Raw genomic sequence first — 12500 nt, 5'->3', positions numbered from 1 at the left:
CCGAATGATAGAAATGTGACCTTCACTAGAGTTGTTGACCCTCTCTGTCTCTCTCTCTATCCCTTTGTCGCTCTTCCTCTGTATTCTCATACTTTTCTATCTCCTTCTCTCTTTCCCCCCTCCTCCTCTCTCTCTCTCAGATCCATGACCTACCAGACTACTATCACCACACCCTCAAGTTCCTGGTGGGCCATCTGAAGACAGTGGCAGACAACGCTGAGAAGAACAAGGTATAATGAATGAATCGTTTAATGAACACACGACCAAGGTCGGTGGAATTTGTTGTCGGTACAGATGGAAAAAAACTCAATACAGCACTAGTGTCAAATACATCAAACATACACACATTACACATGACTATCACAATGGACAATGTACACTCATAACCACAAGACAAAATCATAGTCGATATTTACAACTTATAAAGTGCAGTACATCTGGCAGGGTTAGTGCAGTGAGTCAGGTGTTGAGAGTCCTTATAGCAGAGGGGGAAAAACTAAGTTAGCATGTTTGAAATGTCATTCCCAAGTCAACTCAAATTCTTTGAAAAGACTAAATGATTTGATTTAAACGACTGTGAGACGATTCGAGCATGACATTTCAAACATGCTAATCTAGGTCCATTGACTTGCTCATTTGTTTATCATTCGTTGTTCAATATTCACGTAGCACTTTCTAAATAGGGAACTTGCAACAGGAGCCAGTTATTAATGCGCAGTTATTAATTATTTGCAGTGGTTGCACAGTTGGGAAACAGTTATTTCCTGACTTGTGGGGATTACTCGGCTGGCACCAAACGTAATAATAAAAAAAGTAATAATACACTAATCACCATCACGTATGCAGACATTCTTCCTCTCAGACTAAAACAGAATATGATGGTGAATATAGCAATCATTAAACATCTCACCCCTCTCTCTCTGTCTACCTATTTCATCCCATTCCCTCTATCATTCTCCCTGTCTGTGCCTCTATCTTTTCTTTCTGTCTCTCCCTCCTTCTCCCCCCCTCCTTCTCCCCCCTCCTTCTCCCCCCTCCTTCTCCCCCCTCCTTCTCCCCCCCTCCTTCTCCCCCCTCCTTCTCCCCCCCTCCTTCTCCCCCCCTCCTTCTCCCCCCTCCTTCTCCCCCCCTCCTTCTCCCCCCCTCCTTCTCCCCCCCTCCTTCTCCCCCCTCCTTCTCCCCCCTCCTTCTCCCCCCCTCCTTCTCCCCCCCTCCTTCTCCCCCCTCCTTCTCCCCCCTCCTTCTCCCCCCCTCCTTCTCCCCCCCTCCTTCTCCCCCCTCCTTCTCCCCCCTCCTTCTCCCCCCCTCCTTCTCCCCCCCTCCTTCTCCCCCCCTCCTTCTCCCCCCCTCCCTCTCTCCTCTCCTTCTCCCCCCCTCCTTCTCCCCCCCTCCTTCTCCCCCCTCCTTCTCCCCCCCTCCCTCTCTCCCTCCTTCTCCCCCCCTCCTTCTCCCCCCCCTCCTTCTCCCCCCCCCCCCCCCGTGTGTGTAGATGGAGCCCAGGAACCTGGCTCTGGTGTTTGGTCCTACGTTGGTGCGCACCTCAGAGGACAACATGACCGACATGGTCACCCACATGCCTGACCGCTACAAGATTGTGGAGACCCTCATCCTGCATGTAAGAACCGCATCTCTCTGCTGCTAAACACTGCTAACACGCTCACTCAGCGGCCAGTTAGCCCTCATGTCAACGCTTTGTTTTTATATGTTATGAGATGATGACACTCCCTCTGTTCTCTCCTGTCTCTCCTTTTTGACCACCAGCATGACTGGTTCTTCACCGAAGGAGAGCTGGACAAGGATGAAAACGTACGTACGGCAGACAGACAGACAGACAGACAGACAGGCAGGCAGGCGGGCGGCCAATGCCACACAATGCCTACAACTGTAGTGACGAAGTGTTTCCAATGGTTGGACTTGATATGAAATATTCTTCATTCATGTGTCTGTGTCTGTGTCTGTGTCTGTGTCTGTAGGCCCCGGAGGATTACAGGGACTTTCAGCCGGTCCCCAACATCGACCACTTACTGTCCAACATTGGAAGGACAGGCCTGCCAGGGGAGTCCTTAGGTGAGGGGCTTACTAAGACTGTCAATACAATGAATGATCTTTATTGTCATTGTACAGGTACAATGAAATTGAAATACAAACCCTAGGTGCTAACAATCAAAACACAGTCCTAAGATAATAAAAACCCAGAATGAGACATAAATAGACATAAATAGGGGGATATACCTAAAAGTAATCGGTAGGAATCGGAGTATGTATCCATTATGTAAACTTATATACTTATATACACTATATGGCCTATGGGGGGTATATAGACAGGGGGGTGTTAGCATGTAACTTGAGAAGAGAACTTACAGGGCCAAATCATCATTTGAAATCTTGAGTTAAACTACAGTACAATTTTAATTAATGATCAATGATCTCCCATTAATCTCAGTGCATGATTTAAGTGAAAGTGGACAACATATTTTTTCCACAGTATTTCGATTCCAAGTAACAATTCCTCCAGCCTCGAAGATAAACTACCTACTAGAAAGTCGTTGGCCATAACCATGCTCTTATACGTTTCAGTGATTGTGTGCCATTTTTTTTTCTTTGACTTCAACAGTTGGGGGATTCTGAGGACTTTGACTTTTTTCTAATAGAGCTTTTCTCTCTCCAACTATGAAATGTTTCTGTCTGTGTAGGTCTACACTCACTGTGTTTCTGTCTGTGTAGACCTACACTCACTGTGTTTCTGTCTGTGTAGACCTACACTCACTATGTTTCTGTCTGTGTAGACCTACACTCACTGTGTTTCTGTCTGTGTAGACCTACACTCACTGTGTTTCTGTCTGTGTAGACCTACACTCACTGTGTTTCTGTCTGTGTAGGTCTACACTCACTGTGTTTCTGTCTGTGTAGACCTACACTCACTGTGTTTCTGTCTGTGTAGACCTACACTCACTGTGTTTCTGTCTGTGTAGACCTACACTCACTGTGTTTCTGTCTGTGTAGACCTACACTCACTGTGTTCCTGTCTGTGTAGACCTACACTCACTGTGTTCCTGTCTGTGTAGACCTACACTCACTGTGTTTCTGTCTGTGTAGACCTACACTCACTGTGTTTCTGTCTGTGTAGACCTACACTCACTGTGTTTCTGTCTGTGTAGACCTACACTCACTGTGTTTCTGTCTGTGTAGACCTACACTCACTGTGTTTCTGTCTGTGTAGACCTACACTCACTGTGTTTCTGTCTGTGTAGGTCTACACTCACTGTGTTTCTGTCTGTGTAGACCTACACTCACTGTGTTTCTGTCTGTGTAGACCTACACTCACTGTGTTTCTGTCTGTGTAGACCTACACTCACTGTGTTTCTGTCTGTGTAGACCTACACTCACTGTGTTTCTGTCTGTGTAGACCTACACTCACTGTGTTTCTGTCTGTGTAGACCTACACTCACTGTGTTTCTGTCTGTGTAGACCTATATCACTCACTGTGTTTCTGTCTGTGTAGGTCTACACTCACTGTGTTTCTGTCTGTGTAGGTCTACACTCACTGTGTTTCTGTCTGTGTAGACCTACACTCACTATGTTTCTGTCTGTGTAGACCTACACTCACTGTGTTTCTGTCTGTGTAGGTCTACACTCACTGTGTTTCTGTCTGTGTAGACCTACACTCACTATGTTTCTGTCTGTGTAGACCTACACTCACTGTGTTTCTGTCTGTGTAGACCTACACTCACTGTGTTTCTGTCTGTGTAGACCTACACTCACTGTGTTTCTGTCTGTGTAGACCTACACTCACTATGTTTCTGTCTGTGTAGACCTACACTCACTGTGTTTCTGTCTGTGTAGACCTACACTCACTGTGTTTCTGTCTGTGTAGACCTACACTCACTGTGTTTCTGTCTGCGTAGACCTACACTCACTGTGTTTCTGTCTGTGTAGACCTACACTCACTGTGTTTCTGTCTGTGTAGACCTACACTCACTGTGTTTCTGTCTGTGTAGACCTACACTCACTGTGTTTCTGTCTGTGTAGACCTACACTCACTGTGTTTCTGTCTGTGTAGACCTACACTCACTGTGTTTCTGTCTGTGTAGGTCTACACTCACTGTGTTTCTGTCTGTGTAGACCTATATCACTCACTGTGTTTCTGTCTGTGTAGACCTACACTCACTGTGTTTCTGTCTGTGTAGGTCTACACTCACTGTGTTTCTGTCTGCGTAGACCTACACTCACTGTGTTTCTGTCTGTGTAGACCTACACTCACTGTGTTTCTGTCTGTGTAGACCTACACTCACTGTGTTTCTGTCTGCGTAGACCTACACTCACTGTGTTTCTGTCTGTGTAGACCTACACTCACTGTGTTTCTGTCTGTGTAGCTCTACACTCACTGTGTTTCTGTCTGTGTAGACCTACACTCACTGTGTTTCTGTCTGTGTAGACCTACACTCACTATGTTTCTGTCTGTGTAGACCTACACTCACTGTGTTTCTGTCTGTGTAGACCTACACTCACTGTGTTTCTGTCTGCGTAGACCTACACTCACTGTGTTTCTGTCTGTGTAGACCTACACTCACTGTGTTTCTGTCTGTGTAGCTCTACACTCACTGTGTTTCTGTCTGTGTAGACCTACACTCACTGTGTTTCTGTCTGTGTAGACCTACACTCACTGTGTTTCTGTCTGTGTAGACCTACACTCACTGTGTTTCTGCCTGTGTAGGCCTATATCACTCACTGTGTTTCTGCCTGTGTAGGCCTATATCACTCACTGTGTTTCCCACTTTCTCTCTCTTTCTGGACCTTTCCGCACCCCCTCTATCCTAGCTGAGCCTCTGGATCAACCTCGGTAGGCGCAGGACCACTAACTGTGTGTGTGTGTGTGTGTGTGTGTGTGTGTGTGTGTGGTTGTGGGTGTGGGTGTGTGTGGGGTGGGCAGGGTTCCCACGGGTCCTTGAAATCCTTGAACGTTTGTGAATTTGAGAAAAAGAAATCAAAATAGACATGGGTCATTGAAAGTGCTTGAATTCCCCTCTCTCTCTCTCTCTGTCTCTCTCTCTCTCTCTCTCTCTCTCTCTCTCTCTCCTCTCTCTCTCTCTCTCTGTCTCTCTCTCTCTCCTCTCTCCTCTCTCTCTCTCTCTCTCTCTCTCTCTCTCTCTCTCTCTCTCTCTCTCCCCCAAAAAATATATATTCAAAAATGTTTTACTTTATGTCAACTAGTAAATAAGTCTCTGTATTGCTTAACTTTACACATATTTCACAATATATTGTTTTGCTGTGCTGTGGTTGAGAAGGCAAGAGGCCATCTAGTGTTCACACATTCAAGCCTCTCTTTTTAATTGCTGTCTGTGAGCGGATAGTTCCTATCATATAAATTCTCATCTAGATCTGTCTCAAACTATGCCGTGTTGGGTCCTTGAATTTGAGGGAATTGAGTCTTGAAAGTCTTTGAAAGGTGCTTGAATTTGATGTTTCAGAAGGCGTGAGAACCCTGGGTGGGGGGGGGGGGGGTGTGCGTGTGTGGGTGTCGGTGTGGGTGTGTGTAACACAAATTAGAGAGAGTATGTGTGGTTTTGCTTGAAACGATTCAACTTCTGTCTTTCAACCTTGCTTTTGGAACCAACCCACTTTCACATACTGTACTGAACTACGTTACTCAGTCCGACTGTCAGATGAGATTAAAAACATGCTGGAATGTCACTAGTGTATGCCGTGATCGACAAAGACCCCCCAAATGCTTCATCAAGTTTGTCACTTTTGGGCCATCTTCACTCTAACCCTTCTCCTCCTCTCCCTCTATTCCCTCCCTGTCTCACGCAGGTTCCACCACCACCAGCGATTCAGCTAAGTCCAAGGTAAGGGCTACTTCACCTTCATCACATGATGTATATTCATGAATAGGACAGATATTTGTCCTTCCTTAACTGTTCTATTATAGATCACTAGCTCAATGTGTGGCAATTTCCCAGACACAGATGTAATATTACATACATTAATTCATATTATGTATGTTATTCACTAATAACATATTACACCGCATGTGCACAGACAAGCGTGTGTGCTTGGCGTGGGGCATCTCAAATAGACCCAGTTTCTATTTGAGACACGGGCAACAACAGGCTGTCAGACACACGTGGGCAGTGTGGATTAAATAGTTTGACAGAATGGGAGCGCAGCGTTGCAATGTTCACATGTTGTCGTTGGCGCCCGCACATGGCCAGTGGAGTTTCCGTGTTTAACTAAGATGTGGGGAGCATGCGGCGTCTGGCCTGGCCTGTAGGGGGAGCTACAGGACTGTGGTGGAGAGTAGAGCAGGACATGGTTGAAGACCGGCTGGTGTCAATCATCCCGTCATCTACTCTCTACTCACCGTCCTGTAGCTCCCCCTACAGGCCAGATACCACCTGCTCCTCCCCACACAAGTCCTGGACTAAATTGCACTTTTAAAAGAGTTAAGTAAGTCATGTTTATTTATTAAATGAGGGTTGAGGCTATTCCAGAGCCTCGGGGGGCTGCCTTAGAGAAGGCTCTTACTCTATCCCCTCTCGTCATGGTGTCTGACTGACCCAGGGTTCTGGTTCTGTGTTCCAGGGCTCGTTGGGCTCCAAGAGGGACCTCAGCTCCAGGGGCTTCCTCCCGCTGTCAATCATCTCTGCTGTCACCCGCAAACGCAAGAAACGCCACAGCGCCCGCCCCCTGGGCAGCAGCAGCACTGACGACGACTCCGAGGACGAGCCAATCACAGCCGGCAGCTACGCGAAAGGGGGAGGGAGGAAGGAAGAGGAGGAGGAGGAGGTGGGGGTGGTGGCTGGAGGAGGAGGAGGAGGAGGAGGCACTGTGGCTGGACTCAAAAGAGGGGAGGAAAAAGAAGAGAGGCGAGAGGACAAAAAGAGAACAGCGGCGAAACAACAACAGTCTTCCGTCAGATCAGCGGGGGAGAAGAAGGAGGGAAGGAAGAGTTGGAGCGCGTGGGGGAACCTGGGGGGGAGGGAGGACGGAGAGAGAGAAAGGGTGGCGTCCCCTAAAGCAGCTCCTCCCCAGCCACGCCCGACCAGCTTCCTCTACTCCCACTACCAACCCCCCGCTAGTAGCACCTGCACCCCCCAAACCAAACCCCAAGCCGGGCCCCCCGCCCCCGCCCTCTCCCCGCACTCCAAGCCCGTCAGCCAGGCCAAAGGACGCCTCGCCATCGTCCCCTCCTGGCTCTCTCCGTACAGACTCCCCGCCCCCAGCCAACACTCGAGCCCGCAGACGAGCAACCAACACCCCCAACGGGACCAGCCGCTGCCCATACGGTATAGGAAGACCAGGGGAGGGAAGGGAAGGGTGAGGTCCATGTCCATGAATGTGGAACTCGAGCTGGGCAAGGACAGGGGCGGCGGAGGGGAGGTGGGCGAGAGGGGGGAGGTGGTGATGAGAGCAGCGACGGCAGCTGAAAAGTCATCGCCACGTCAGCACAGGGTCGCTCAAGGGGTCGCCGTGGTCGCCCCGGTTACCATTCGGAAGAGTGGCGCCCCGGCCCTGACGTCAGCCCCTCACCTGGCCCATGAGGCCCCCCACCCCCTCTCTCCCTCCTCCACCCCTGGACGGGCAGATGACGCCCCCCCCCCAGACTCCTCCTCCACCGTGGTGCTACGGAGACCGAATCTGGGGGCGCGGGACAAGCGGAGAGCCTGGCGCCGGCACACGGTGGTTGTTTAATCAGCTGGTTGGTCCTTTGTGGACGCCCACTTAACAGCACTAGCCCTTTACTCACTCACACACACACACGCACGCGCACACACACACACACACACACACACACACACACACAGGAATTACTACAAGTGTTGTATTGAAAAGTGAAAAATGCCCCCAATGTCAAACATAAGCATTCATGGATCTTGGTCTGAAACAACAGGTGCTCAATCTCAATATTTTAGAGATCATTCTTCTTCTCGCCTCGCGTCTTTCTGCGTTTGCTCTGAGGCGAGAGAGCCAGGCAGTTGGCAGTTGAAATTTAAATATCTTACAGTTGGAAAAGAGAGGCCCCCCCCCTGTCATCATTTACCCTCACCAGCCTATGAGGACCATACATACATTAGCATGTTAGCTAACGTTACATTGGGGTTATTAGCATTAGCATCTCCATAGACTAGCCTGTTCCTCCCTGCCCCCTTACGAAACTCTTCCAAAGCCCCTATTGTGGATCAACAGAACTACAATGATTCCTTTAGGGGCAGAAATACAGTAAACACTCACATGGATGGATTTCCCTTTCTGACAGCCTCTCGACATATTTCCAAATTGCCAAAGCTTCCTTGGACAATACAACATGAAACCACCTGTTCTACATGGGGGTCGATGACATATCACAAACACATGCGAAACATATGCAACGCCTAAATGGATAACCCAAGCCTAATGTACCCGCCTGTGCATGTGGAGGCCTCAGACCTCTGGTGATGTCCCATCAAGCCTCTCCTCTCGCTCCTCCATCGTAGGAATAACACGTCTAACGGCAGCTATTTCAGGTCATGCCAAAACAAATTTTTGATAATCGGCGGGGGGTCCATTGTACCATATCAGCATAGAGATATGTGGGGATGCCAAGAGAGACAGTATAAAGGGAACCATGCACTTTGTGACACACACACACACACACACACATACACACACACACACACACACACACACACACACACACATACACACACCAAGAGTGGCTCCGGTTGATATCAGTATTACAAAGATAGTATTGTCGTGGGAGCAGTTTAAAAAAAAAAAAGGTGGTTTGATACCTTTGATCCTCCCCCCAAATGACTTCCTGAATCCAAAACCCTCGAGTCTTACCTGATTGTTATCATTTCCCTTTTTTGCATTTTGATATTTTTTTGTTTCTTTCCTGTCCTGATTGCATACAAACAAACCATATAAGCTGAGTCTGAAACCAATAAGGAGGTGAACCAAACTGTACTGCCAACGATGGCCCCCTACCTGCTCTATGGGTTTTTTTCATAGCATATCTTCCACTCAAGTCTGTCCCTCTGTCTGTCTGTCTGTCTGTGTGTGCCCTTGTGCATGTATGTATATGGGTGATTGTGCGTGGACCAATTTTGTAACAGTTGTACAAAGCCTTGTTAAGTTGACCTGTGTATATATTATACATACATAATATATTAAATTATTTGTTTTGAAACTGACTTACTTTCATTTTTCAAACAAAAACTGGAGCGTTTATCTGAGGTAATTTAAGCATGTTTAGTTTCTTTTCTCATTTTAAAGGTGTGATTTGTGATTGGAATGGATGGACGCCACTTAGCTGACTCTTTAATCCAAAGCGACATTGCAGTGAGCTCATACATGTGGGCTCAATGACTGCGTTTACATGCACACCATATTCCTGTATTAATCGGAATATGCTCAATATTACGATTGGGCAAGAGTCAAGTAAACACGAACCGAACCCGATTAAGACCATATTCCGATTAAGACCCCTGGCATATGCCTGTTTGAATCGGAATATTGTGACATGTAAACACCTTAATCGGAATAATGTGTGCATGGAAACGCAGTCAATGTCACTGACTTCTTCTGTAGACAGCTGAGGGATGGGGCTGTAGAAACGTAACTCTCAAACAGACAAATTTGTGGATAAGATTGGACTGGACCGGACTGGATTGGATTGGATAAGGACTGATCAGCCATGAGATCAAAACTCTAGTTTTAACTGTGTTTTGAAGCTACTTGTATAGTGTTTGTTTACTGACAATGGAGTAAAATAATCTTAGAGGGTTCTGATGTAGTTGAACGAAGCTCATGAGGCATTTATAAGTTATATTCTTCAATAATCAATTCCTATACATCATTCATTTAAACATGAAAACAATGATTTACCAATTACAGATTGCTCCAGTAAGATTTTACAGACCACAGGTCCTTTTTATTCAAGCTCATCCTCATGCTCATACTCAATCATACAGAGGTCGTTCAAATGACAATAGCTTTGAAGTAGTTATGGTTCAAACATTTTTGAGTACTGTATGTACACTTGTCCGTTTCTATACACCAACTGAACATAGTCTGTATCAAACATTCAGAACCAATGCCGCCATTCACAGTTAAGGTCTAAAACAAGGCCTCTTAATGCTAGTAATTGGTACGCATACAGCACATTATGTTAAGCATTAGTGTTTATCAGAGTGATTGATGTCTCGCTACAACCATGTGAAATGAGAACCTACTGTCCATTCTTAAGTCAGTGAGACAACTGAAAAGGTGAGTCAATGCATTGCTGTTTTTTTACCTCAATACTTGCTGGTCAACGTGAAAAGATAGCCATCAAACACTGTAACAACTATTAGTGTATCAGTGTCCTATTCTGTACCCCCAATGAAGTCATGCAAAATGAATCAAACCCTTTAATTTAGAAATGTACTAATTTTCTCTGCTAAAATCTTTGAACGAATTGTGATTTATATAGTGTTAGTAAGTGCCCAGATTACATAAACAATTGAACAATTCTTTCAACCTGAGGAAAATAGAATAGTATTTATGACATTTCTTATCAAAACTGATAAAAACATATCCAGTTTTTCCCCTTTCTTAAGTTGTGCAGAGAAAGAGGGTTCTACAGGATTGTGTAAACTTCCTTCCTGGAATCCTATGGTGATACGGGACTTCCTCCTCCATTAGCTTCATATAGAGACGCGGCTCTTCCTCGGACCTCTCCTCAGGAGGAACACCAGCCCCTGAGCGACGAAGGGCCACAGCAGCAGAAGCAGCACGGTCCGTCCTGACAAGTCGAACGGCCACCACCGATCCTCCTGGAGACACACGGGACATTCAGAACCCAAACCAACAAACGCCCATAAGACATCCAAAGATTACTATGTTTTTTCACAAGCAGCTATCAGTGGTTTCTGCAAGCTGGGTCACAAACAAAATGTAAACAACGAGGGAAAATGCATTTGCAAACAATAGCAGTAGATGTCTATGACCTCTGTGAATTATATTCCCTGAGAGCAGCGTGACATTTTCATACAGTAACATGATTTGTGACAAAACATAATGTTCAAAAAAAGCAAAACATCCTATGTCAACAAGAGCAAACAATACAGTAATAAGTCCTTATTCATTTGATTATAAAGAGGTACAACACTTCTTCTACTCTATTTAGGAGTCATATTAATCATAATCAATGGGTATATTTCATTCAGTGACAGCTGCTTTAAGGTTAGCCATTTGGCTGTAGAAATACATGACAAACTGCACGATGCTTGCCAAACCCGAGGAGTTACTGGGTGTGCAGGTTCTTGCTCTAGCTCAGCTCTAACACATGTAGCTCTCCAGGGTCAGGTTAAGTGACCCACCACTGCTGTCAGTGAAACCAAGTTTACACACTGATGTTTTTGAGGCTAGGCTGTTGGGTGTCTTGGCACATAACGGTCTATCTCGGTCAACTCACATTACTGTGTTGTGTCACAAAATAATTACCGTAGAACCTCTTATATGACACAACGGATTGCAGAAGTTCTTTCCTGAACACATTCTGAAACGAGTATCACAATCTCTTGTACTCAGCCACGAATCACCAAGAACTGTGATTAGGTTACAGTGTAAATACACCTCCTCCGCACACCCTTACCTCTGAGGCCGAGGCTGCGGCTGCACACTGCATACACGGTCTCCAATCTGGACTCTGGGCCTGGGACATGACGAGGGGAAGGAAAACAGAAGGGGATGAAAATACCCAAATAAAAAGGTGACACTCTGTACAATCACCACATATCCATCAATGGACCTATCGCTAAGCCACGCCCCAAAATAGAAATTGTCCAATCATATCACAGCAAAAGTCACTACATGCAGAAAACTCAGACAAACAACTCGCTAATATCTGATGGTGAAAAGCTTCTAGACGAAATATTCTTGTCATCTTTAAAAAACATGTCTATTACTTGCTGTGGTAATTCAGAAATCTGAAATTTACCAACTCCCGCCATTGTAAGTCATTGAATGTCATTCAGTCACTGTCAGTGAAGCGTTGTTTGTTTGTCTGAGTTTTCAAAGGGGGCGTGGCTTAGTGATAGGTCCATTGATCTTAAATCTAACCAACATTCAGTATAGTACCAACATTCAAATATTAGGCTAACTATCCAAACGCTTTGGAGGGCTCTGTATATGTTTTCACAAATGTTTGAGTAGCCCTTTTCACAATCACAACTGTTAATAAAATAATTGTTCACAGAACGTAGAAGTTGCAGAGCGCATGCCAAGACAACAGGAAGTGGAGAACTGAGTTATAAATATGGGAGAATCCTACATACATGCGCCGCAGCGAGCCTCTCCACCACCTCCAGTCTGTTCATCACACGCCTCATGTCCTCTCTGAGCCTCCGTAGGGCCGCCACGATCTGCTGCTGCACCTGGATGTCCTGCGGCCTCTCGGGCCCCCCCTCGGAGCCGTCGCCACCCCCCCTGCCTGCCCCTCCCCCGGGGGCTTCTCTCTCCGCCCGCCTCGGACTTCC

General features: G+C 46.5%; 2 protein-coding genes across 2 annotated transcripts in view; one reads left to right on the top strand and one right to left on the bottom strand.

The window, feature by feature from the left end:
• Window positions 1–7692, top strand: part of LOC308167521 (rho GTPase-activating protein 23-like) — a gene marked incomplete at its 3' end in the record, with an annotated part of 17636 nt that extends 9944 nt beyond the window's left edge. The window contains exons 16-22 of the mRNA XM_080541938.1: window positions 141–230; window positions 1490–1615; window positions 1762–1806; window positions 1974–2067; window positions 5812–5846; window positions 6583–6777; window positions 7033–7692. Coding sequence (XP_080398064.1) covers window positions 141–230; window positions 1490–1615; window positions 1762–1806; window positions 1974–2067; window positions 5812–5846; window positions 6583–6777; window positions 7033–7692 — 1245 coding nt within the window. The remainder of the gene's footprint in view (window positions 1–140; window positions 231–1489; window positions 1616–1761; window positions 1807–1973; window positions 2068–5811; window positions 5847–6582; window positions 6778–7032) is intronic.
• Window positions 7693–9915: 2223 nt separating this feature from the next.
• acbd4 (acyl-CoA binding domain containing 4) overlaps window positions 9916–12500 on the bottom strand; it is a 5757-nt gene continuing 3172 nt past the window's right edge. Inside the window, exons 8-10 of the mRNA XM_080542222.1 lie at window positions 12300–12500; window positions 11618–11677; window positions 9916–10796 (exon numbers count right to left, since the gene is read on the bottom strand). The exon at window positions 12300–12500 is cut by the window's right edge and continues 14 nt beyond it. Of these exons, the coding sequence (XP_080398348.1) occupies window positions 10668–10796; window positions 11618–11677; window positions 12300–12500 (390 nt within the window). The 3' untranslated portion in view covers window positions 9916–10667. The remainder of the gene's footprint in view (window positions 10797–11617; window positions 11678–12299) is intronic.

The sequence above is a fragment of the Nansenia antarctica genome, assembly GCF_963989245.1.
Source record: "Nansenia antarctica genome assembly, chromosome: 11".
NCBI lineage: Eukaryota > Metazoa > Chordata > Actinopteri > Argentiniformes > Microstomatidae > Nansenia > Nansenia antarctica.
This window is presented reverse-complemented; position numbering and strand designations above follow the sequence as displayed.